Genomic DNA, 25,100 nt, shown 5'->3' on the forward strand with positions numbered 1-25,100 from the left:
CCCGCGCCAGCAGGAACGCGACCCACCGACCCTTTTGATGACCACGTTATAAACCTCGTGGCACACTTACGTTACGTATTTTTTTATTCACCCCGTCGCGAACCTTGGATTCGTTGTATCGGTGCGCAGACGCTGATTCCGAATTTATTTCGAAGTGAAAAAAAAAAACGCAGTTTCAAAGGAAACGGGCTTCGTCGACTCGCAGGATAGCCTTCGTTGAAATTCTCCCGTCATCCGTGACGCATCGATCGAATGTTTTTTTTTTTTTTACATTCACCGCGTGTATTAACAAAGTTTCCGACACGGAAAAGGGTGTTTATTTTTCGAATTGTTTCCGGGGCTTCGAATTAGGTGGATCAATACGTCCGAACAGCGCGCTGTTGAATGCCGGTGAAAACGGTGACGTGGCTGAATTAGATTTTATGATTGGTAGTTTTGTTCTCCGTTTTTTTTTTTTTTTTTTTTTTTTCCTTTTCTCATGGTCAACGGAACTCTAAATTTTCTTACAGGACAGGTCGACACCGCGCGATCGCAATCCGACCGGCAACGAAATGTTAATTTTCGTTCTCGAACCCGCCACCTTCTAGCCAGTAAAAATTCTCGCTACAAGAAAACACGTTTATTATCAAAATAAATGACATATATACGAACGGAATAACAAATAAGATATTTTCCTTAAACTATTATTGTTGGAGTAGTGTGGTTTCCAAGCTGTAAGAAATTTTACATCATTCACATACACAGGTACAAAATTTATGTACATCAGATGAATCGATTGAGGCACGTGCGTCTTCGAGGCAGTAAAAAATAAAAAAAAACAAAAATTAAAACCAAAAAAACCTGGTCAATTTTTTGTGACCGGGAAGACGAATGGTGATCTCATCGACATCGTTCGTTGAGCGAAAACTTTCCAAGTACAAACGATCGCCTCGTTTTTCTTCACCTGGAAACTAATTACAAATGTGCTTTATCTACTAGTCCACCCACGATCGGAACACTTTTGAACAATTCCGTGGCGTAATCAAGACCCGTTTTGGCAATTTCGAAATTCTTGCAGACGTAGTAGAAGATCGTGAAGTAGAAGGTGTACACCGCCGCGTAATGAATAACGTAGAGCCTGTGAGGGGGAGAAAAAAAGAAAAAGAAATTGCGATCAGAAATGAAAGGGGAAAAAAAAAAAAAAAATTGAGCACGTAAATCCGCGCGTTATTTTGAGCTCATACATTTTTTGATGGAGTCGCGCTCTCGGCAGTGTTTCCAATTTCTCTTTCATGCAATACTGCCGAGCACCCAACACGACTCTGGTCATGTATTCGATCGTGTCCATATTGATGAAGTCGAAGGAGAAGACCTCCTTGTCCTCAGGACTCATTTCGGACCATACGCCGAGCAGATTTGTGTTGTGAAAATTCCATTCCCTCGTCGTGAAGTATTGGAGAACCTCGAGTCCGTCGCTGATACGTTTCTGAACACGCACCATGCTGCGGGTAATTTACGATCGATAGAAAAAAAAAACAAGTTGACAAAATTAACGCGATACCGAAGCAACGGAAAATACTCACAAACGTTTCTGACGGAATATCAGCATGAGAAAATCGATGAAGTAGGCGGGTATCAAGTGGAAGAAAAACACGAACAGATTGTGAACAAATTTACTGCTGCGAATGTCGCCGTCCGGATACCAAATCGCCCCTTCGAATGGATTGTCGTGTACCACACCGCGTCCTTTCTCCAACACCTCGGCCCACGTTATCGGCACCACGCCGCTCTGAGTGACGTTGAAGACCGGCATTTTTTTTGGTCTGGACGAGGGAGAGAAAAAAAAGTTCACGAGTTACGTAAAATCGCTTGCAAAATATCCCCACATTCGTCGACTGGATCAACTAACTTTTCCGTGAGCGACCCGGTCTTGGCGCAAATCGCTAGTATCGCGTTTATCGCCATGTCCACCGGTGTGACTTCAGCGTGATAATTTCCATTGCAGTGCATAGATCGAATCACACCCTTTCCCGCCCCTACTATCAAACCGGTGGGCCCGTTCAGACTGTCCACCCAACCGGGCAACGGCTCTGCCCACGCCGGTGTCACTGCGGCGTGGCAAAAAAAAAATACCCCATTGAATGACGAAATCGTTAGAAAAAAAAATCTGAGAATTCACGCCGGTCTTCCGGTCACTCACCTATGGACGGTCTCACGATTGCGCAGGGCATGGTCGCGAATTCGTTGGCGATCAATCCCTCGGCGAGTCTTTTCGAGTAGGTGTAGGTGTTCGGATGAGGTTTGATCAATCTGAAATTGATGAGGTGAAAGGAATAATGGCTTGGTTGCAGTTTAGCGAATGATATAAGTCGTATGTAGAGAGAGAAAGAACAAAAAAAAATAAGCCGCCAAAAAAATTACGTCGGCGTTACGAGGTCGATGGCTTCTTCGTCCATCCACTGCATCAGGCGCATTACATCGCTGGGATTTTCATTCGTATCGTAAACCCTTTCACCGAGTTCTTCCTGATCAACGTGGCAGAATGCCGTGCTGAGGTGTATCATAATTTTCAGTCCTTTCATCATCCTGCACAATTCCAGTACCCTCTGCGTACCGGCCTATGGAAAAAACAAATTATTCGCGAAAGTGTACGTGATATTGAAAAAAAATTAATTCGCGCTTATCGGATCCTCCGGATATCGTACCGTGTTCATCTCGATCGCATCCTTGAGCTTGGCTTCGAGACGTAAAGTTGCGGCGCAGTGAAAAACTACAGATACTTCGTCGGCGAGTGTTTTACGCTGTGCGGTGTCGAGACCAAGCTTATCGAGCGTCACATCCCCCTGCATCGGTACGAGCTTCTTCATCATCTCCGGCTTCTCTTTTCGCAGACGATGGAACATCTATCGACAAAATTGTTCGTTTTTTTTTTTTCTCTCATTTTGAGTCTTATCATTTGCTAATTACGAGAACGCAACGCGTGAAAAGATCAGCTGCGATTTTTCGCTTACCGGGAGCTTAAACATATCCTCCAAGCGACCGTCGATCGAGCGTCCACGTTTCGGTCGTAAAAGTATGTAAATACGTTCCAAATCACTGCAACTGTAGAGCAGCTTTTCTATGAGAACTTTTCCCATAAATCCCGTAGCTCCCGTTATGAAAATTGTACGTCCTACGTAGAAGGACTGTATCTTGGTGAGGCTTTTCTCCCCCATGATGGAATCTACGGTAAGTTATGCCTGACGTTCTTAATGCGTTAAATTATTCGGACTTTGATTTTTTTTTTCTTTTAAGGTGAAAACGTTTTATTTCGTATCATTCCAACTATGGATTAACAGGAATTGCGAGAGCGATTGTGGGATTCCGTATAAGTGGAAAGGAAGCCTGTAGGGTTCGGTGGCCGCAACGGTTAGTTTTATTATTTTATTATTATATCCTCTGAAAGTACGTTTAGAGCGAGTACAACGACCGAGACAGGATTTTCACGATAATGGAAGTGAACGGCGAAAAATTAAGAAAATGTTCGGTGAAAGTAATCGCACGGGTTCGTCGAATGATCCTATGAATACGCGACGTGGATTACAGCTAGAAATATACGATTGTTCGCTAACGATCGTGCAATGATATCTGGTTAAAAAATTCTACAATTTTAATTACAACAAATTTAAAGCTCGTTAACCGTCCCGATTTCTCTTCTCGACCGTGTGAATAACGAGACCGCCTAATTCTAAACGCAGGCCATTATTCCCGCGACCTGCACTCTTCGTTGCAAGTCTCGCGGCCAAATTCGGAATGATACTAATAGCCGCGGTTATTTCCGGCATTAATCTACCTTTCACCTATTCACCGACGCGATGCAGAGGGTAACAAATCAGGTTGATCTTCTCTCGCTGGTCGAGGAGTTGCAACGCTACCGGTGAAAGTAGACAAAACACGTCTCATACCTTCAGAGAAAATAGAGTGGCAGTTAACTCGATTAGATCGTAAGTCCCGGCCTATCCCATACCGTACCATATTTAATGAGTCCAAAAAAATGTTCACTCCGACTCGCCGAATGTTATGTATTCGTTCGCATGATATTTGGAAACACGTTAATTATCATATCGTGGATATTGGTCAGGTTTTTGCAACGCTCCGCATCATCGTCGGTCACAGGGGAAAAATAACAAAATTCATCAATCTCACGGGATTGTTACGTAAATTTCATCGATTTCAAATCTATTCGATGGCTAGGAAATATGCGTGATTTGGAAATTCTCGGTGATAATTGTGCTGGGACTCTGGTTATCGAGTCGAGTTTATCGTTATATCAGCTCTGGTCCTATTTTATGTAAGTTAGTTAAATTTTTACATCATCATAAATTGACGTTCGCGTTCTTCTTCAAATGTGACCAAAATTATCGTTTTTTCGATTAGTTCTGTTCAAGGAACATTAAACAGGAACATTTTTTGGTGGGAAAATCGGCTCGATTCTGCTTTCTCATGTGCTTTAGTTGTATTCGATCGACCGTACAGCATCCCACATGCACAGAAATGCAATCAAGGCTTACCCATGTTCTTGTCAACATACCTCGTACACCTGTGCACTTGAATTGTTGTTGAACTGGCGCTGTGGTTAGATAACAGCTACCGATTATATTAGAGCGAGTTTTTCTTTTTTTTTTTTTGCGGTGTACAGATCCTCAGAAAATTCCTCCGTATATCTTCCACCCGGAGATATTTTTCCGACGTGTTGCGCGTACAAAAGGGAAAGATGCGAACAATTTCCGACACTCGAATGGTCCGCGATAAAAACACGAGAATAAAAAAAGATGGTATTTTTTTTTTTTTTGTGCAAAGAACGTTAATGTAACGACGATCGCGCACGCACTGCGTTCAAGGCTCTCCAGCATCGGGTATATTCCTACGTTGGGTCTTCCCGCCTTCGTCCATTCCTTCGGTCTTCAATTCCCCCTCTCCGTTTCAATTCACTCTTCCTTTTACTTTGTGCACCGATTGCCAGTCGCTGGTCCTTTTTACTGTTATCGAGCTATAAGTGGAATAAAAAAATCTAGTTGCACCGCGGGTAAATATATCACCTCGATTACATGCAACGAATCCTTTCTGTCCGATCGGACGTTCGGATATTTCAGTTGAAACTCTTTACTCCGAACAGGTTTCACCTACCGATTATTTTCACGCGCTTGTCTCGGTCCATTAGGAACTTTTCAAACGAAGGTCCTACAATTAAGAAGCGTTCAAGTACGTTTTCATTGCCGCAGTACAAAGTTTCATGTTATTATTGCCATCATCATCATCATCATCATCGTTATTATTAACATCGCATGATCAATTTCATACTGATTTATGCTGGTTTTATTGAAAACATTCTAGAATGAAGTAAGCAATTACGTGTTATCCAACATTCTTGAAAAAAATTGTGCCACCGATATACGTATTTTTATGGTGTCCGTAGGCACTTCACGTTTTCGCAACAGTTTGAAAATTTCTATTTTTCATTAGTTTTGAGACGGATTTTTGCAAAGTACCGTCCAACCGTCGTAGCGTAAGAGTTGGAAAAACCGCGACGCAGTCTCCGTACTCACGCGAGTAACGAGAGAGTTTGCTTATCGTTAGAAGGAATCGAAATTTTCAAACAGTCGGATATGTCCTCTTAGTAATGCTGCTCATGAATATGCATTTCTCCACGAATACAAAGAGGCTATTTAAAAAAATTTCAACACCTCCAATGGACCGGTATATAACAAAACAGTCCTACGGATAACTTTCGAATGTCATATTATGTATAATAGAATGTACACGCATGCTCTGGGCCCAGAGGTACGGCGTCCGTTTAATTTCATCATAAAATTTATAGTATTGAATCCAAGTTACGATCGGCGTACAAGCGTCCGAGTCTCTTATATCACCGATAAAATCGTAGATTTGTCAGAAATTAAGCAAAACGACGGGATCTCGTATTCGAATTTCAACCGCATAACGGACACGCGGTTTCTTCTGAGCGCATGCTCGGCTGATATCGATCGTCAGTAGAGCCAACGTGATAAGAGTTTTATAAGCGTGGGCGAAGGTGATAAGCAGAGGTTTTTTTTTATTCCTATCCAATAATAATACAGTGTGGAATAAACAACGGGTGACAAACGTCGAACGTTGGACCGCGCAGCGAAGATTTCTTTTCGATATGATCGAAGAACTTGCCGTAGAGCACGCGGCCTACGTAAGAGTTGACCTCACTGACCAGGTGAATTTATTACACCGTACTATCCCTAATGCGACGAGGAAATCACGCACCTTGTGCAAAACCTTCTTGGCGCTCGTGTGTGATTTCACGTCCGAAGGCCAAAATGGTCTCCGCCATAATGATTATGTATATGTATGATATGCGTGTGGGAATGTGTTGGATATATAGTTCTCGTTACCAACTTGTTTCATGAAAACCACCAGAACGACTGACTACTACTATGTGAATTCTTACGAACGATCCCAGTCACGCTTTCGCCCACCCAACTTTATTTCGCATTGATTGACCAACAACTGTCGAGAACTTATTTTTAACGTTATTAACGGAGACTTCGTAATATGCAGACCAATATTATTTCCCAATCGAGCAGCGGGCCTATAAAATCTTGTGCCATACCCTCGGATATTTAAATTTCTAGATGACTGTATGAAAATACCAATGTCTCGCGCAGGTGTAACGCACTTTCTTTTTCTACTTCAGGTCAAAACTCTTCACGATACAATCGAAGATATGATGATGAGGCTCGAGGAGTTCGAATCCATATTCGGAATGGTTAGGGGAAGCTATCGGTTCATGGAATCTCATTACTTTCCCAAACATAAACCGGGATTAGCTGTTGCGTTGAAATTTTCAAATCGCAGGTTCAGACAGAAGGCGCGGAATGTCTTAGCGGGCAGATACCGCGGTTACAAATAGCGCAACAACAATTGGGCGGTCTGTGTCGTCGGATCGACGCCCTGGAACACGTTCTTGCACGGGTGAACGTGAACCTCGATTCTTTGGAAACAGCTGTGGAGGCTGCGGAGGCTGACTTGGGAGTCCCGGATTCGTTGCTCAGCAAACTCATTCCATTGTCTTTTTTCGTAAGTTTTGAGCAAACAGTTATGCGAACGTGGCAATGGAAAATTCCCCGTACGGGTGATAACTAGCGGTGGACCGCGTCTGCTTCGTATTCCTGGTAAAGGCTCGCCTTGTTCTCAAACAACAAATATCACGATTGCAGAAAAAAAACCAAGAACCGTCCACCCGCGGCGGAAGAACACCGATTTTCGAACCGCCGATCATTTACAAGACTGAAGATTTTTTCACCCCGGAATGAAGCGCGTTCAACTGAAAAATTGCACGACTATGTAATTGCATAGCGGTACAATACTTATTGATAACTCGTAATTTTGCGTGGGAGGAGAATATTCTCAAGTTTAAGGTCAAACGAAATCATTAGACGCCCCGATAAATGACATAATAACACACGTGATGTAGTTGAATAAAAATTTTTGGAAGATTCTAAACCCATCTTGATGAGATATTTCATGCAGCGACGATGATTCCCGAACGATCAGCAGTCAGGTAAATCGCAAGATTTTATCTGAGCTTCTTTCTCACCTGAGGCACAACCTCCGGTTACGCAATGTCTCCATCTCGTATATTTGCCAGATCCACAAGTAACAGTGCAGGTGGACCACTCACCCCAATGATCCCAGACCTTTGGTTCCTGGTTCCCTATTCATAAAGATATCAATCGCGATGCTGAAAAATAATATCGAATTCCTCGATCGTTTTATTCGTTCCGAGATAATCGCAATTATTCGCGAAAGTTCCGAATCAGCATGCCGAAAGTGTACACGTTTTTAATTGGGCCTCTTTTTCACCGAGCGAACAACCCCCGCCCGTGCAATGACGCCATCTCGTCAATTTGCCAGGGCCACAAGACACGCTGCACACCGACCAATCACCCCATTCGTCCCATATCTTCGGTGCCTGCCTACAACGACGTCCAGCTAATACCAAAGGCGAAATTACATTCACAGCCCCCGACGCCAACGGCGAAGTATCAGAGAGTAGCTAGATCCGATGTGAAAGTATATACATCGGCTAGATAACTTCGTTACCTTTCCACTTTTCCCGTTGATTCGTTTTGTCCTCATCATCGTCAACTTCGTTATCACTTTCATCATCGGCTTCGTCGTCTGGGTCGTCATAGCAACTGCTGCCTCTACGAATCAATCGATTTTTCTCTATTCCAATATCCCTCTTTTTATCGACTTTTATTAACTCCTCGGTTTCCAGGACCGGTGCTTCCGGGACCAGGGCGACCCGCTCAGCTTTTTCATCCCCCTTGTCAACCTTTCGATGAAAAGCCGTAAGGTTGACGGCATTCACAGTTGTCGATTTATTTTCAAGTGGCGATACCGCAGGGGTTGAGGACGTGGTTATTCGATGAAACTGGATGACAAAGAGGAGCGACGACAGGCTCAGGATATGGACTCCAAAAAATTCATTACTCATTGGGTTATGATAATTATTGACAACATTTTGCTCGCAATGAAAACTTTACGGAATATAAACGATGAAGTTGTCGATTTTGTAGTAATGAAACAGTGGAACGGTAGAAACAGCTGTTCTGAAAAATACAGTCATGGAATATCGGGGATATAATGTAATTGGCGCAGGTGACTGTACATCGTGATTAATTAATCCCAGGGTAGAAACGTATTAAAATCAGGCCTTAACCCCCAGCCATGAGAACAAGTTTTTGTTGTTACAATCTCTGAGATGGCACGTTCTTATTTCCGCTCTTTTCAGACCGTTCGAACATTCATTACCGACGCAATGCCGCCAGCGGACTTGCCGTCCGCAACCGCAACTCGTACTGCATTCGCTCCATTCGGCCCATTCGTCCCATTCGCTGTTGTCCACGTCGCTTTCGTCCTCGGTATCATCCCCGTTAGAATCGGCGTTGTCGTCATCGTCGTCGTCCGCTACGACAGATACATACGTCCTTAATCACGTGAATTTTCTTTTTCCGCGGTACAATTAATTCAATCGTCGCAAAACCGCACTCACGTTCGTCCTGACGTTTCGTAAGCCCGTGCGAACGGAGTCCGGTGGATCGCCACCTATTTTCATTCAACGGTCCTTTCAGACGCGAGTTATCATCCCCTTTCGCCTCCCAATTTTCATCGTCACGTTTCGTCTTCGAGTATCCTCTTTCAGAAACGCCGTTGAGCGGAGCGCTTCGATTTGCGAGAACCACTTTCCCTTCGGGTCGCTGAAACGCCTCGACCTGTACAAGGTCAATAGTTCCCGGCTATTTATTATCCGGATACGTGTAACCAGTTGTATTATCAAACGCTAAACTAACCTGGGTACCATTTTCTCGCTTATTTATATTGGACAGCGATTTCGCTGGTAGCAGATACACGGTGCCCGCCTCCCGCGCCCCTGCGAGTCTAGGATTTTTTCCCGGAACATCCGGAAGTCCCGGCTCCTCTTGGTTGTAAGAGATTCGCTCGGTAGTTTCTAAAATTTTTCGACCGTATCTACCGTCCGCGATATCTCGGCGATCCAGGTCGGATATAGAGTATCTGTGGATGAATTCCTCATCGGAATCCTCCGGGATCACACAGCCGAAGCAGTGCGTGAGAACTAATGCAGAAAGTACTCGCATATCATGTTTTCCGCTATGGTGACAGGCGATTACGGTTTGCAGCGGTTACGCGAACTCGTTGCAACTTTCACTTGGTCAATTAAAAAGTGATTTTTGAATCACCTCGTATTTTTATGTCGCATGATGTAGTGTGCAGCTATGATTATTCGATGTTACGCGGAGAGAAGTTGGCTACGGCGATTTATCATGCCCGTTACCTGTACGCGCACGAATGTCCGTCGACATCGACGTTAATTCATTTTTTACCATCGAGTGATTAGCTTTTGTTGGAAAAACTCGGACTGAAAGTGGCGACAAAAAAAATCCATGCTCTTGAGATTAATTATTGCGCGAGATGAACGCGCGTTGCGCAATTATTTTGTGAATTAATATCGAAAGACGATTAATTTAATAAGGTTTGCGGAACTTTATTACAATAATATGTAACAACATATATATAAATGATATGGTAAAAATCTATAAAAATTTCCACAACCAAGTATCAGAAATAGGATTTTCAGATTTTGAGTTCGTCTATAACTTATGATGATTTGTACAATTTTTAATCACGTATACCAGCTATGATTTATCATGTATCTAAAAAGCTGCAGAAATCTTTATCTCGTTATTTTTATAAATGACAATTATAATTTGTACAATTATTCAACAATTTTTTATAATCAATTTACATAGCGTTATTACATTCTGGTGTGAAATAATTGCGAAAATATTCAGAAAACCATCATTCACCAAAGTAAACTTGAACACTCCTCGAGAATTCTCTTGTACCGAGGTTCAAAAAAAAGACAACAAACAGTGGTATAAAATGAAAAATCAGGTATAACAGAAAATAGAATAAAACATTCGGTGAATAAATTTTACTCAATATTTTCGCCGTTATTTTATATAAAATTCGGACAGCTATTCGTTATTAATAAAATAATATGATGCTGCAGCGTTTTTAAACGTTCTCGTCATTACCTACGTCGATGTGGAAATAATATTCTGTTGTGGATATAAATTTTTATTTTTTTCCTGTACAAAATGGCACAATCCTATCCTTAAACTACATTGTGTGCGACGCAATAATTGCGACAAAGACAATTGGTCGAAGTACTTTTCTCTTCATTCTCTCTGGAGTTCACGTTTTCTCTTAACTCTAAATTATTTATTTACAATTGCTTGAAAAATTTCAATTTTTCTATTAATTCGGTTCTCGGCCAATTTTATTGGTCCGCTGTAGTGTAAAAACGGTGCGACTGTCTGAATGATTAAAAGAACGAAAAAATAGGTATATATTCGTATATCTACACTGAATTTCTGATTCGATTCCAGCTCGGTCCGAGTTACCGCAAAGACACATGCGGTAGTCCGACGAATTTTCTTTTTTTCCTAACGGTAAAATTCACCTGCACAAATTTCGATTCAAACGGATAAAACGTTCGTTCAATTTCACCTGTGTATATCCGCGATATTTTTGCAATATATCGATTTTTAGAAAAAAAAGTACAAATAGATATCTATACTGCAAAATTCGGAAATAAAAAAAAAAAAAAAAATACGCACTTCGTGTTATCATAGGCGTCCTTAAAAAATATGTATATAGATGTATACACGTATATAATATATATCTCTCTTATCACAGTCAGCGGCGGGCCGCACGATATTCCGTACAGGGGCGTAAAAACCGAATGAGGGGTTGGCAATATATTTTTAGTACGGACGCTATCAAACTTTGCCATCGATCGAGCGTATTACCAGAATTGCGGCCGTCCTCTCGTCGCTTTCGAGTAACGCGAAAATTCTTTGTCCAATTGTTCATTCGTACAAAATCGTCTTCTCTTAGTCTTGGTCCTCGTTTCCCTCGAAATGGTCGGTGGGAACGATTTTAACCCGCTGATTTCATTCGTCCCCCCCAATATATGCCCATCTGTACGCGAACTTTGTGGAAATTGAATTATGTATGTACCGGCAATAACTCGAGTGACATGATTTTTTTTTTTTTGAATAAAATTTTACGCACGATTTGTTCGTCGTAAGTATGCTACGAATGAAAAGAAAAAAAATTGGATAAAAAATATGATTAGAAAATGTGGTAGTCGACCCTCGCTTCGTTGGACACCCTACGCACGATGGCAAAAAACGCGTGAAAATTGTTCCCGTCGCGTGTTTTTTTTTTTTTCCATTACCGACATCGTATACGCATATATGATAATCTTCGATAACGGGATAGAGCTATGGATTATGAAATTAATTAAAAAAATTACCGATTCATACTAATAATATGTACGTCTATACATATGGTAGGTATCTATCTATTTACTCTAATTGTAAGCCTATTTATAATTGTATATACTACATTTGTATGTCCCTACAAAACACAGACGCATGTACAATGTTACTTAAGCTAAATTCGTATCTCCGAATGTGCGTATGCGAATATAGAGACACGGATAGATTACGTATACGCGTCCCTACGTCACATTTTATTTACAAACCACCGGCGACGGATGGCACATTATTTTTTAAGAATAGTTTTGCACTGAAATTCCGTTGTATTGAAAAAAGATTTTTTATCGGGGTCGCATCAGGAGTTCATCTCGACTTATTATCTGCGGCCCTCCCATATAAACGCCTCGTCAACAATAACGTACTATACATATATTATATAATTGTATACACACAGGTATAGGTATATAGATTTTTGTTCATTGGTAATATTTGTTTACCTTGCGATTTCAACCCCTTCGGGATCGAAGAACGTCGCGCTCGTTCAGCATCGTGTCGTCGTCGTCGTCGTCGTCGTCGTCGTCGTCTTGTAAGTACACAGGGCATTTTAATTATTCACGGTTCGATTTCTCGTTTACCTCGTCGTTCCGTGCACCAAAAGTTCTCCGACAGATGCAACCGCACCCGGTTTCCAAGGTGTCTCGGATCTGCACGATCCTTGTGCGTGTTTCACGTATGCGTACAAGCATGGAATTTATTTAAAAAAATATCCGAACTTTCGTCAGACTTTATTGCTATGTCTACGGGTGAGACGATCCCGTCGAATCGTTGATATGCGTCCATCATACCGTCGTTTCATTTTTCCTAAGCGGTTTCAGCGGCTGAAGTTCCCGCTCGAGTCTATCGAAGTCGTTGTAATACTCGTGATCCGATTCCTCTTCGGAACTTTTTTGCCTTACCTGAGATCCAAATCCTGCACCGTTAACGGGCGCTGCTTTAACTGAGTCGGTAGACGCGGGGATACCCAACGTCTGCGGTGTCATGATTCCGTCGTCCTGTGACATTATGTACTCCGGATTATCCACCGACGTTTTACCCGGTATGGTGAGAAACTCCGGATACTTTCGGTATCCGTTGTTAACGCGCTTCGTATCCGGCTCTGCGTGAAAGAGAAAACGAAAATTGTCAACGTTTCGCGACTTTCGCGGACAAGCGCGTCCTCACGTCGAGAAGAAATTTTCGTCGCAACTCACCCGTCGTTTTAGAGTCACCGATCAGATCCATGTATTGTATGGTATTAGCGGGCATCTGGGGCGAGGGCATCAAATAATCGTCCTCGTCCAGGGGAAGGTCCAACTTCAGATTTCCAACTTGAGCTTGTTGGTGTCCGGCACCGACTTCTTGTTCGAAGCAATCGTCCGTCACATCGCAGTCTGAAATTTATCGCGAGAGAATTGTAAAAAAAATGTACTCGAAAGTGGTTCACCGTTGTCATTTGTCGGTTCGTGAAGATTTTATATATTTTCTTTTTTTTTCACACGCGACGCTTTGTAATCACCTCTGACTCCGACCATCTTCAAAGGATCCGAACAGTATCTGGAACTGGAACCGTCGGACCCCGTGACCTGGCTGCAGTTGCCGTTCGCCTGGGCGTAGTGAGGATGTTGCGTCTGATTTCCTCCCGTAGGATCCCGCGACGTACCCCCGTTACCGTGACCTACGCAGTACCGCAAAAGCTCCCGATCCCAGTTCTGTTGGTTTTGGGGCGTCGGCGAGTCGGCCGCCATCGGCGTACCGTTAGGCCAGCAACTTTTTATCGGTGTAGCGGGTGGCGAACCGGACGTACTCGAAGTAGCGAATATCGGCGGTATCGGTGCCCTGGATTTTGGCTGGAGATACTCGTCCGCGTCCACAACGGCTTCCGGTCCGTCCATTGCCGACGCCAGATTTCGGATCATGTCCTTCTCGTCCTGAGAAAGAAAAATTATATGTATACCGCATCGTCGAGGTTGTGCCGGTGGGAACGGAGTGCGACGAATAAAATTGCCGAAATTTACCTGGAGTGTGTAGGACGGTAGCCTCATGTATTTGTCTCCCTTTATCGCCAGATAACGTCCGGGATCTCTGGACATTTTCGCAAATTCTTCGGCTAGTTCTTTGAAGCTCGGTCTCGACTCGGCGTCGAGCATCCAGCACTTTATCATGATCATGTAGACGTCGATGGTGCATATCGCTGGCTGCGGCAGCCTCTCTCCTTTCTCCAACAATTCGGGAACATTCCTCGCCGGTACGTTCTCGTACGGTCTTCCGCCGTAGGTGAGAATTTCCCATATGGTCACCCCGAACGCCCACACGTCGGATTTGTGGGTGAAAACGCGATGCTGGATGCACTCCAGGGCGAGCCATTTTATCGGCATTTTGCCACCGGCTGCTTTGTACTGTTCCTCGTTTATGTCGAGTAACTTGGCTAGTCCGAAGTCCGTTATTTTCACACAATTCGGCGTCTGGACGAGCACGTTTCTCGCCGCGAGATCCCTGTGCACCAGTCTCCTCTCTTCGAGATAGGCCATACCCCTGCCGATTTGGGTACACCAGTTCAGTAAAGGCTTCGAACCGATTTTATCCCTGTACTTTCTCACGAAGTCCAAAAGACAACCGAGCGGCATTAACTGAGTGACGAGCATCATTTGGGAAGTCATGCAGACAGCCAGTAACTGGAGTAAGTTCGGGTGTTCGACGCTGGCCATTATGTAGGCCTCGTCAAGGAACTCCTTCGAAGTGTTCGCACCGGTACCGTCGTGAAGTACCTTTATGGCCACCGGTATCTTGACGTTTTCACCTTCGGGTACCCAAACACCCTTGTAAACGTTGCCGAACGCCCCGTAACCAAGAATACCGCCCTTCCTCATTTCTTCCTCCTTGATTATGCGGAGTTTGGCGAGGTTCGGTTTTACCCCCGTAGGTCTTAGCGGCTCATTGTCGTCGAGACCGGTTAAAGCCATGGTCATTTTTACAGTGTTCTCTTTCGCCTTTGCCCTCTGTCTCCACAGGCACATAACCGCCGCCAGAAACACCACGACGATCACAACGCAGACCCCAACCCCAGCGAGGATTGCCGGCGTCCTTTCCGTATCTCGGGTGTAACTCAGGCCGTACGATTCCTCCGAACAGAAGGGATCGCTGTCCAGCGGGAACACTTTGTACTGAAATTCTTGAGGGCAGGTGTCCGTGCAGTTGAATAACGTTGTATTGTCCGTAGCGGTACCGTCCTGCGAATGAGAATGGGAAAAAAAAAAAAGAATTCCGTTATCGATCGATCGGATGCGTCGGTTTCGTCGGAAGTTTCAATCGCACTTACGATGTAGACCTTGTAGTTTCTACACTTGTGACATTGATCGACACCGGGACCGTAACAACCTCTGCACTCCGGCATGCAAGGTACGCATATTCTAGTTTCCGAATCGGCGAAATGATCGGCCGGACATTCGTCCTCGCACTGTTCGCCACGTTTGTATTTGTTGCACTCCTGGCAAACCTGTTCGTGAAAACCGAATCCCGTACACCTTCGACAACGGGGGTGACACTTGCGGCACACCGCTTTGCCGGCGAGTGCTCTGAGAGCGCCTCTTTCCTGAGGTCCGATCCACTCCCAGTAGTAACCTTTGCGCAAAAAAATACAATTATTCGAATGTGCAAGAACGTTCGCTTTTCAGGATACGAGGAAGATGGGAGATTTTTTAATTTCAACCACTGACCTTCGGGGCAGGGTTCTCCTTTGTGGAGACAACTTTCCGGCGTGTCGCCGTTCATGATCGCTTTCTCGCAGCTGTGACATCCGTTCGGTCCGATGTTATTTTCCGGACCGTCGCAACCGCCTACGCAATTTTTATGACAGTGTTTGCAAGTTCCGTAAACTTGGTACTTTGAGGAAGGACACTCGGGAACGCAGAATGGTCCGTCGCGCACGTGTTTACATGAATTGCAGTGCTCGGCATTGGGTCCGGAACAAGTACCGTCGCACTGTTCGTGGCAAGGTTTGCACTGACGTTCGTCAGCTTCGTAAATTCTGAAATGTCGAGGGAACGTTTAGCGTTTAATTTTTCGGAAGCGAGTGTAGAAATATCTTCATTTTTTTTTTTTTCCAACAGAGGTGTGAGTCTGAAATTTACCTTGCTCATATCCATAATCTTCGTAAGCAAGTGCGATACACAATTACAGATATATGTACTTTTCAAACATGTCAAGATCGTCGGGATATTGGAAAAATTCGACAATTTCTTTACTCACCCTGGTACCGCGGTACAATTCTGCAGGCAAATATTTTCCAAAAGGAAATTTCTGCACGACAGACACTGGTCCGGTCCCGGTCCCCAGCATCCTTCGTCCGAGCATTGTTCGTCGCACACCAGACCTTCGAGCGCTGCGTTATTAAAATACACGACGCATGAACAGACGAATAATAATTAAATCGACGAACGAGAGGGACAATTATTCGCTAATTACCGCAGGCTGACTCGTTCTTGTTATTGCTGAGCAGACTCTCGTGTTCGGTAGAAAGTTTCAATCTTGTCCAATTGATGCTCTGAGCGTAACAGAGATCTTTGTTTTCCAGGATAACTACCGCGCCCGAATTGATCCTCTTCAGTGAATTCAATCCGAGAGAAACCAGCGCCGTTTTCACGATATAAAGCGAGGCGAAGTAGTCCGTGAGGGTCCTGCCGCCGATTACTTCGAGATTTCGAAAATAGGACAGATTCGTAAAGTCCTTGTGATATCCCTGGATATTGACGTATCCCGTGACTTCCTTCAAGGTACTGAAAACCTCGAGCCTGTCGGGGTGCAACTCCTGATACCTCGGACCGAACGTAAAGTTCGTGTAAATGTGCTGGTACCCCATAAAGCTCTGATCCAATATCGTTATCGAACCCTCGATTATCGTGCAATCCTTGAAACTGTCGATATTTCCCGAGTGCACTTTGTCAACCCCTCGGCAAGTCTTTGGACAAGGTCCGTCGCAGGGCACGCACTCGCCGTTGGCGGCCTTTTTTTTCGGCGGACACGAGCGAACGCAGGCCCCATTATCTTTCAAAAGATGCGTGGGACACTGGCGAACGCAGGTCGCACCGTAAGCGTATTTTCCGTCAGGATTCGTCTCCCACGAATAACTCGTTGGATTGTACCTGATGATCGATGAATGAAAATTCATTAGAATCTTGAAGAAAAGAAAAAAAAAAAAAATCTCACGAATAAATCAGCATGCGTTAATTACTTTTGCATCGGTGGACATTCCTGGGTGCAAACACCGTCGTCGAAAAAGTTTTTGCACGCCAGACAATCGCTTTGTTTAGGGCCCGTGCAGCCAGCAGCGCAGAACAGATGACAGCATTCTCTAGGATTTCGACCGTAACAACGTCCCTGCCAGCACTGGGGCGAACAATTGGTTTTCGAAAATTTTTGACAATTTTCGGGACCCTCGCCCCAGCATCCTTGCTCGCAACTCTTGTCGCACTCGGGGCAGATCCTCTCCGGCGCGGAGAAATTGTAAACGTAAACATACTTCGCCCGGTTCCCCGTTATTATCTCATCCCAGTTAATGGTCTTCATGTGACACAGATTGTAATTATCGTACATTCCAACGCTGCCGTTTAAAATATCTGCGAAACGACGACGCAAAAAAAAAAAACAACACCCCCGTAAATCGATGTTCGATATAATTAAGGGTGACAAGGGGGGGGGGGGGGGGGAATACGGATTATAATTACCTCGCAGTGCCGGTAGCTCGAGGCTGTTCATTCGACACATTGTGACGAAGAAGGCGAACTCGACATCGTGTATGTTGAGTTTGAAGAGGGTTCTGCCGCGTATAATCTGCAGCTGGGGTAGAACGACTCTTTGAACGTCTACGTGACTGATGAGTACGTAACCGGTGACCTCGCGAATGTATTGGAGAAAACTGAGGTCGAGCTGGATATCCGGGAGCCAGGTGATCTCCAGATTACCGTCCACGTACGTACAGTTCGTGTAACGATCCCGCAGATTACGGTAATGGTGGTCCTTGTTCGAGGGCACCGAGAGCCGTCCATTCGTACCGATGCAGACTGAAAATGAAAATTTAAACGATCCCCATAAATTCACGCCCAGTTGAACGTTGTAATTCTGCGTTCGGCCGTTGCGGAGTCGGCCGCCAATCTTTGCTTATGTTTCGAGTGAATGTAAAATCATTGCATCCGTGCGACGAGGTTCGACGGAGTCTACTTTGGAAAGACATCGATGTAGCGGCGGCGGTTGATCGGCGTGTCGCAATACCGGAGATTGACGCCTGCCTCAATGAATGGGAGGAGGAACGACGATAGAATTAACGGGTTTTTCAGCGTAAGAGAACTTCCGGTCGGTGGTAAACGGCCGATTGCAGTCGATAGAAAAATTGGAAAGTTGACCCGCGAGATAGGTGAGATTGCATTGCGTCCGAAGGAAGGGCGTCGCCCGTCAAATCGCAACTTTCGTTCTCCAAATCGCCTCGCCAACGTCGTAGCCGAAGGGCCACGGATCCAAAGAACGGGCTGCCCACTCGTCGATAGTCGCGGATGGAAGGAAATTTTCTCTAGGTCTCGGAACCCCGCTAGGGAAGAGAACAAGTGGGCGATCATCCGTCGCACGCCCTCGCTACGCCGAGAACGGGTTCCTCTCCATTACAATATTGCGCAAGAAAATTTTCAAATCCCGAACGCTACGGATACGGGGACGATCGAACGTCGCGCGATAAGGTATCACCGAGTAAAAGGGTCAAGTCGTGAAGCGAAGCGAAGTAGTACCGAAGTACCGAAGTACCGAAGAAGCCAAAGAGAACCCGAGCGAACCAAAGTGTACAGACAAGGAACAAATAACGGCCCGTGGAATGCGCTTTGTTCGCCAGTCCCTGTTCGCGCCGTGTATCGAGCCTCTATCCTTCTCCCTCGCTCCCTCAGACACCGAGATCGCGGTGCATCGTGTTTCTAAGGTTGAGAGAGGCTGCGAGGCTGGACCGCGCGCGTAGTCGTGTCTGGCTCTGGGCACGCGAGTCTCTCTTTCTCGTTATTAACTTCGAGGTACCGGACTCCAGCTTACCAGCGGTATAGTCGGATCCGGCAAACGGTCGCCACTTTATTGCGAACCTCGATCACCTCGGTAAGCCTTCCCTCCCCAACCTTCGACCGAATCACGGATGCTCTCGCGATGTTTCGAGGCTGCGGGGTGCGCCTTGCACCTCCTTAAGCAAGGGTCGTTTGGACGGCCGAATTCGCGATTGAAAATAAATCGGTCGCAGGACTCGAAAGCTTCGCGAAGGCGATCGATGGTACGAGTGAAGTTCCTCGCATGCAGGTCGTAGGGATAGAAAGAAAAAAATAATTCAAAGCGAGCGCGTCCCGAGGGAACGGAAAACCTCGTCGCTCAGTATAAATTCTCGACGGTCGGCTCGCTCGTCTACGTTGAGAAATTAATGTAGAAACATTCGACGCTGAGATCGGTAGGAACGTCTTATCTCCGAATGCATAGCCGGTAGTACAAATGAGACTGGCATGACTGTACCCATCCACAGCGTTACGGAGGATCCCGATCTGAAAATCAGATATTGCTACACGATAGATTGATTCCTGAGATCCGACCGCACGGGATGGCGTATTTTCAATTCTTCTGGCCGGAGCCACCCAGTTCTCGGAACGTTGGATTGAAATTTATTACACAGGATTCTGCACGGGGAACGACGATATACAAAGTGGGCAGCGCCCGCGGTATCTGGCGTAATAAATTACTATTCCGCTCTATGAGCCGATTCACATGGGATATTCCCGTTTATCCTCAATCTTATCCTTGCCTCCTCGCGAGACACTTTGCTTTGTCCGGCTAAAATGCGAGACGACTTCTTGCCGTAAAGTATAAAAAAGAAAAAAATCTGCGGATTGAAAATTTTTGGAAACATGTCAACGAAAAAATTCCTGTGGAGAGAGAACAAATAATTTTCGAAGATTTTGTCAAGTACCAATGCAGCAGTTCCATTTTGCGTCGACATAAAACGTGAATTCAAAAATCGATACAATTGCGATTACATGGAATGAAAATGAGTCATATCGGGATAGATTGTTACTCGTTGGTTTTTCTCACTTTTCCCATCGACGAATTCCGATTTCAACTCCGCCGAGGTGCATCGGCAGAGTAGTACAATCGTCGCTAGAACGAGCAGCGCTGCGCCGAGGGGGCGACGGTACGTCGACGACGATTGTACCTCGATGCGGTGCAGGCTGGACATGGTGAGAGCTCATGCCCTCCACGACGAAATCGCTGTCTTCGCCGAGGCGAACTCGATTGAACGCGCCTCGTTCGACCCACCGGAAAGCGAGGCTCTTGACAAAGCGACGAGGTAGTCGAGAGGGTTGCGGTACGGTGGTGCGGTTCCCATCGCGCCCGATTCACCAAGTATGGCACATGCCGGGTCCGATATTCACTTTCTGAAACAGAGTAGATGGAAAGAAATGAAAAAAATCGGTACGATTAACCGGGCCACGATTTATCGCGCCGTATCGTGTCGCCGGTGTTTCTCTCTTTTTTGTACGAGTCGAATTAGCGCCTCCGCGAACGTCAGTCGGGGGGTTTTTCCTCTCGTATTGCGGAGTAGACAATCAACGTTTTGTTGTAAACAAGGATATGAATGCATAAACGGAGTGCAGTTAACACGGTTAACACGATGCCCACCGTGTCTCGGACCTTTTTGCCACAGGGGCGTTTCTCAAAAGACGCCGCTGCTACGCGGTCGCGTCGTCCGCCCCATCGCATCGCGCGAGGACCCGGAGTTTAACCACCGAGGGGACCGCCGCCGCTCGGTTTCTCGCTCAGGTTGATAAATACAACCGATGTTGCGGTTTGGCGGGATTTCTTTTACGTTTATTTATCGCTTTTGTTGTTGTTGTTGTTGTTGTTGTTTTTTTTTTTCGTTTTTTCGTTGTTTCTCATAGAGTTCCGAACACCGCAGGTATTATATATATACCACGTAGTGCGGAGTTTCGCGCGGCCGGCGATACGAACGAATTAATATTTCATTACCGTGGTAAATTTTGCATTAGATTCTACACGCTCGAGACGCCGGGAGAGAACACGTAATCGGATAGATCATCATTTATCGTGGTGCTCGAGAGGTGCCTTTGCTCGGGAGGCAAAGGCAGAAGAGAGAGAAAAAAAAAAAAAAAAAACGAAGAAGAAGAAGAAGAAGAAAAAAAAGGAATGAATAAAAGAGAGCCATCGCGGTGCGGTCCAGTGCAGGGATTAGCACTCGAACACGTGCCCGGCATGAGTAGCCAACAGCGTGAAAGATTTCACCTCGCATCCAGGGGGATTGAATCGTGCGCGCAAGCCGTAGGAAGAAACCGGTTCGCAAGTAGAGGTGCCCGTTTGTTCCTTAGATAGATGCGATCCCCGGGCACACACACACACACACGATCCCCGCCGGTTATTGCTCGTGGGATTTTGTAATTTTATTGCCGCAACACTTGATTGGTTAATTAAAATCCTCATTAACGTCGGTTGAGGGGCCTCCTTTTCGAAAGGGGACTCCGAGTTTATATACTCGAGCGATCCCGTCTCTCCCCTCTGCTCTATTCCCCACCGCGCGTTCCCCCGAATCGACGAACGTACCGTCCGTGTACGGCCCACCCGGTCCGCTTTTATCATTCGTGTAAAGTCCTTGAACCACGGGGCTCCGGTACCGTAATAAGAGGTAGGTAGGTACGTACCTCGGCTCCGGTAATTTCATCACCGCCTTACACACCACCGAGTCCAACGTGTAAATATGCGGCGTACGAAAAATTCTCCGATCTCGAGTCGAACGTACGGACGGCGAAGGTGTATTTTGGATACCTGCCGGGGGTGCGAGCAGGTGGTGGTGGTGGTGGTGGTGGTGGTGGTGAAATTTTACGACTTTGGCTGCGCGTCCGAATCACACACGGAGAGAGGGGACGGTTGAAAAAAATAACACTTCGAAGGCACATCGAGCGCGAAAGTCGAGAGCTTATACCTGTAATTACGTCAGATCGAAGAGTAATCTCGGACCTCGGAAGCGGTCCTCTCCTTTCGGGTCCCGAACGTTGGGCCCCCGGGACCCGGGACCCTGTTATTACCGAGGGGCGATGCCCCGCCGCTATCGCCTCCTTCGTACAGGTATACTTTTACCGTACGGGCGGACTATTTTTTTTTTTCTTTTCTTTCGGGACGATACGTCGGTCGCCGCTGGATGCGCGTAAGCCCGCAAGCGCGGGGTCGTACGATTTGTCTAAAAAGTCCGATCGGCTCGAGCACGCCAACTTCGATTACGTCGAGCGTATATTCCTCTCGACCGTTCGATCGCTCCATCTAAGTCTCCGAGTCAGCTGGTACGGTTAACGGTGATGTCATCGTTGCAGCGTACGCTACTCGCAAGTCGCCGATTCTGGCCCACACTCGCCGCGAGAGTAAAACCAACCACTTTTTTCTACGCCCACGTTATTTCGGCGTTCGGTCCGTCTCACGCCCGTACTCCTTACTCGTGCTGTAACGAGGAGCGAACGAAGCTTAGAGCGCGAAACACTCGAGGACGTAACACAGCTGAGCGACGACGAGATCAATTCGTACGACGTGTTCGATTCGTTCGACGTATTGCGGCAGGTAGGTACACGACCTACGTACGTGGGTTACGAACGAATATGGAAGTTCGTCGAATCTTTGGAGAGGAGAAACTCGCGTTCGACCCCTCGAAGGAAAAAATGAAGAGAACAACGCGCCGCGCTATTGCGGTTCGGCGAAGTTTGTTCGGATTGACAGGGCGTTTTATTTTCAATGAAATAATATCAAAGCGGCGCGCAGGAGTCGCGCGGCGAGGTAAAATTTCGTTTTTCTCCATTTATTCATTTATCTATATATTTATTTATTTATTTATTTTTTTGCACCGGTACCCGGGAGAGCCGCCGGCCGTTCGTGGACGGGCTACCGTCGAGTGGAAGTCGAAATCTCTGGTGTCGGCGTATAATAAGACACGGGGACCGGTGTTCGGTCCTCGCGGGACACATGTCAACCGAACGGTAGGGGCGACGTGGGTGCTTTTCTCGTGTCCCGAACTTCTCTCTCCCTGTTCTTCGCCCAGCCGTCAATTAGACGCGACATCCCCCTTCGGACACGAAAAACTTGGCTACGGTAGTAGCTGGCTGACTGACTGACTGACTGACTGACTGACTACTATCGGCGTTCGCCGACTCGCGGTTTATACGGGTATTCGGAAGAATGGCATTAACATGCCGAAGTTTGGTACCGCGGCACCAACGAAACCGGACAAGAAATCCACAATTGTACTTTTGCCGGATGATTCGGGGCGTGCGACGCCTTCCAAATACATCTTATAATATGTTTTGCCGACGCGTCTCCCCTATAGCCGTACGACGCGAGGCGTCCGTTTTATTTCCACTCGTTCCTCGAGGAGGACCTCGATTTATATTCAACGAAATATCGACGTTCCTACGGGACACCGGGGCAGCCCGCCCGGACGTCGAACGTCGTTAGCCGATCTACGAATTGCGGAGAAACTAAAAAAAAATGAAAAACAACGACGAGATTCGTAGTGAACTCGGAGGTCCCGATGTCCCGATTTATCTCGTAGGATTATTCGAGGCTTTCCTCGAGTCGGAGGTTTCGCTCGGTCGGCTCTCGGCTGCCCTCGAGTCTCGGTTTGTCGAAACCCCTGAGGTCATACTGTGAGCCGGGGCGAGATCCTCCTGAGATACGCCCGCTAACCCCGCCGTCAGGTCTCTCTCGACGGGAATGGCTAGGATTTATATTGTGTATACCTCCGTCTCCGGGTACCTAGCTTTTAGCTATGGTAGAAATGAAACAAAAAAAAAAAGAAGAAGAAGAAGAAGAGGAAGAAAATCTTGACCGGCGAGAGACAAAGGAAGATTCTATATACGCCCCGGTATAATAATATGAGTTTGACTCAACCTGAAACTCCAGTTTTTGGATTTATGTTGCGGTCCGGCTACCTTTTTTATCCTGCATACACTAAACGCCAGGTTTTCACCTTTGCCCGCTCATGGCATCTCTCGAAGCGACTCCGAGGAGCATCGGAGAAACTTATGGTATATAACCTACACCGCCGCGTCCGCTATATCCCTTGATCTCGGATGACCCTGCATATAAGAGCTACTCCGTCGCCGTGTGCTTCACGAAAGTTTTAAAAAAAAAAGTGTACGCCTTCTATACGTCTACACGGCCAAAGATACGGGGAATACATAAATATACACACACATATTTACCGCGCGCAAGCGACCGCGTCTCGTTTTTTATATCCACGTCGTCGTATAACTATTAAAAAATCTATCGGCGCCGGTGCAACGACGTCAGCCGCGTGTGCAGGTATACGGATATGGAAAAAAATATCGGTAATAGAAACACGCCACGGAGGCAGAGGCTATGCGATATGATACGCTATCACGCGCGATAGCTGCAGAAGGGGCTCGAAGTTTTCTCGTGGGATCCTCCCTTCGTCCACCTTTCTCACCTCGAACGGTCTAAATGTTGTGGGTTTCAGAAGTACGATCCGTATAATCGTGCGACGCTCGTTGTGCTCACAGTCAGAGCAAACACAAATCGATCGATTATTTTTTTCTCATTCTTCTTCTTCTTTTTTTTTTTTTTTTATCAGAGCGCACTTATCTGGAGTGAAATGTGAATCAGGTAAAACTCTGACGGAGCAAATTTTCAAATTTGTCCACGTCGAGTTTATCTTTTTGACAGCGAGTGTGACAGGATCCGACGATCGGGCGTTTCGGTAGGACGAGGACGACGCGAGTCCTCCCGTAATAGCTGGTGAAAATATATATTTTTTTTGTTTTTTTTCAAACTCTTCGAGAACTCCGTGTAACTGATTCAAATTTAAACTATCGCGTACACGGCTGCGTCACGACAGAAGAACACCGTGTACCGCGCGAGCAACCGGTTGGACGACCGTGTAGAAAACCCAACCGCGAACCAGTGTTTTGATTTTTCCAACGTTTCAACGACTCCGAACCGCTCGATCAAATACAGATGACGATACGCGTCTCGAACCACCCACATTTGTATCAATATGAAATCTACTCGCGGTATACGTATAGATAAATATATGGAATAATGTAAGTCACGTCGATATAGGGTATACGGCACACGTGACGTCGAAGACAGGTCACACCGTGT

At 45.9% G+C, this 25,100-nt stretch overlaps 4 protein-coding genes and 1 long non-coding RNA gene across 9 annotated transcripts in view; 2 read left to right on the forward strand and 3 right to left on the reverse strand.

Annotated features, from left to right (window-relative positions):
- The first annotated feature begins 242 nt into the window (after positions 1-242).
- On the forward strand, positions 243-721 carry LOC125500736. Its single transcript, XR_007278195.1, has 2 exons — positions 243-399; positions 510-721. It is a non-coding gene; the product is annotated as an uncharacterized LOC125500736 (long non-coding RNA).
- Positions 605-4,909, reverse strand: LOC105694060 (putative fatty acyl-CoA reductase CG5065). The gene is made up of 9 exons (XM_012414394.3): positions 4,550-4,909; positions 2,991-3,202; positions 2,685-2,882; positions 2,401-2,597; positions 2,180-2,289; positions 1,889-2,087; positions 1,563-1,802; positions 1,224-1,481; positions 605-1,117 (listed from the first exon to the last, which is right to left on the reverse strand). The coding sequence occupies exons 2-9, from the start codon at positions 3,192-3,194 to the stop codon at positions 955-957; spliced, it is 1,569 nt and encodes a 522-aa protein (XP_012269817.2). The 5' UTR covers positions 3,195-3,202; positions 4,550-4,909; the 3' UTR covers positions 605-954.
- Positions 4,910-6,013: 1,104 nt separating this feature from the next.
- LOC105694066 (biogenesis of lysosome-related organelles complex 1 subunit 4) lies at positions 6,014-7,509 on the forward strand. Of its 2 annotated transcripts, none has more exons than XM_048654571.1 (4): positions 6,014-6,220; positions 6,701-6,772; positions 6,862-7,087; positions 7,224-7,509. In XM_048654571.1, exons 1-4 carry the CDS (start codon positions 6,161-6,163, stop codon positions 7,295-7,297), a joined length of 432 nt encoding a protein of 143 aa, XP_048510528.1. In that variant the 5' UTR covers positions 6,014-6,160; the 3' UTR covers positions 7,298-7,509. The 2 variants fall into 2 exon arrangements, with proteins under 2 accessions (XP_048510528.1, XP_012269824.2); XM_012414401.3 differs by having other exon boundaries at positions 6,031-6,220; positions 6,862-7,083.
- A 984-nt stretch (positions 7,510-8,493) lies between these two features.
- On the reverse strand, positions 8,494-9,912 carry LOC125500735. Its single transcript, XM_048654570.1, has 3 exons — positions 9,363-9,912; positions 9,065-9,284; positions 8,494-8,979 (listed from the first exon to the last, which is right to left on the reverse strand). The coding sequence occupies exons 1-3, from the start codon at positions 9,666-9,668 to the stop codon at positions 8,720-8,722; spliced, it is 786 nt and encodes a 261-aa protein (XP_048510527.1). The 5' UTR covers positions 9,669-9,912; the 3' UTR covers positions 8,494-8,719.
- A 138-nt stretch (positions 9,913-10,050) lies between these two features.
- Positions 10,051-25,100, reverse strand: part of LOC105694075 (epidermal growth factor receptor) — a 46,563-nt gene continuing 31,513 nt past the window's right edge. For 2 of the 4 annotated variants that reach the window (XM_012414424.3, XM_012414425.3), the window contains exons 2-12: positions 20,016-20,359; positions 17,639-17,974; positions 17,146-17,530; positions 16,380-17,056; positions 16,164-16,296; positions 15,632-15,942; positions 15,235-15,536; positions 13,934-15,145; positions 13,435-13,846; positions 13,130-13,309; positions 10,051-13,035 (exon numbers count right to left, since the gene is read on the reverse strand). In XM_012414424.3, coding sequence (XP_012269847.2) covers positions 12,719-13,035; positions 13,130-13,309; positions 13,435-13,846; positions 13,934-15,145; positions 15,235-15,536; positions 15,632-15,942; positions 16,164-16,296; positions 16,380-17,056; positions 17,146-17,530; positions 17,639-17,974; positions 20,016-20,160 — 4,410 coding nt within the window. In that variant the 5' untranslated portion in view covers positions 20,161-20,359 and the 3' untranslated portion in view covers positions 10,051-12,718. The remainder of the gene's footprint in view (positions 13,036-13,129; positions 13,310-13,434; positions 13,847-13,933; positions 15,146-15,234; positions 15,537-15,631; positions 15,943-16,163; positions 16,297-16,379; positions 17,057-17,145; positions 17,531-17,638; positions 17,975-20,015; positions 20,360-25,100) is intronic. The other 2 variants (XM_012414426.3, XM_048654565.1) reach the window with 1 other exon arrangement.

This window comes from Athalia rosae, chromosome 4, assembly GCF_917208135.1.
Source record: "Athalia rosae chromosome 4, iyAthRosa1.1, whole genome shotgun sequence".
NCBI classification, from domain to species: Eukaryota; Metazoa; Arthropoda; class Insecta; order Hymenoptera; family Athaliidae; genus Athalia; species Athalia rosae.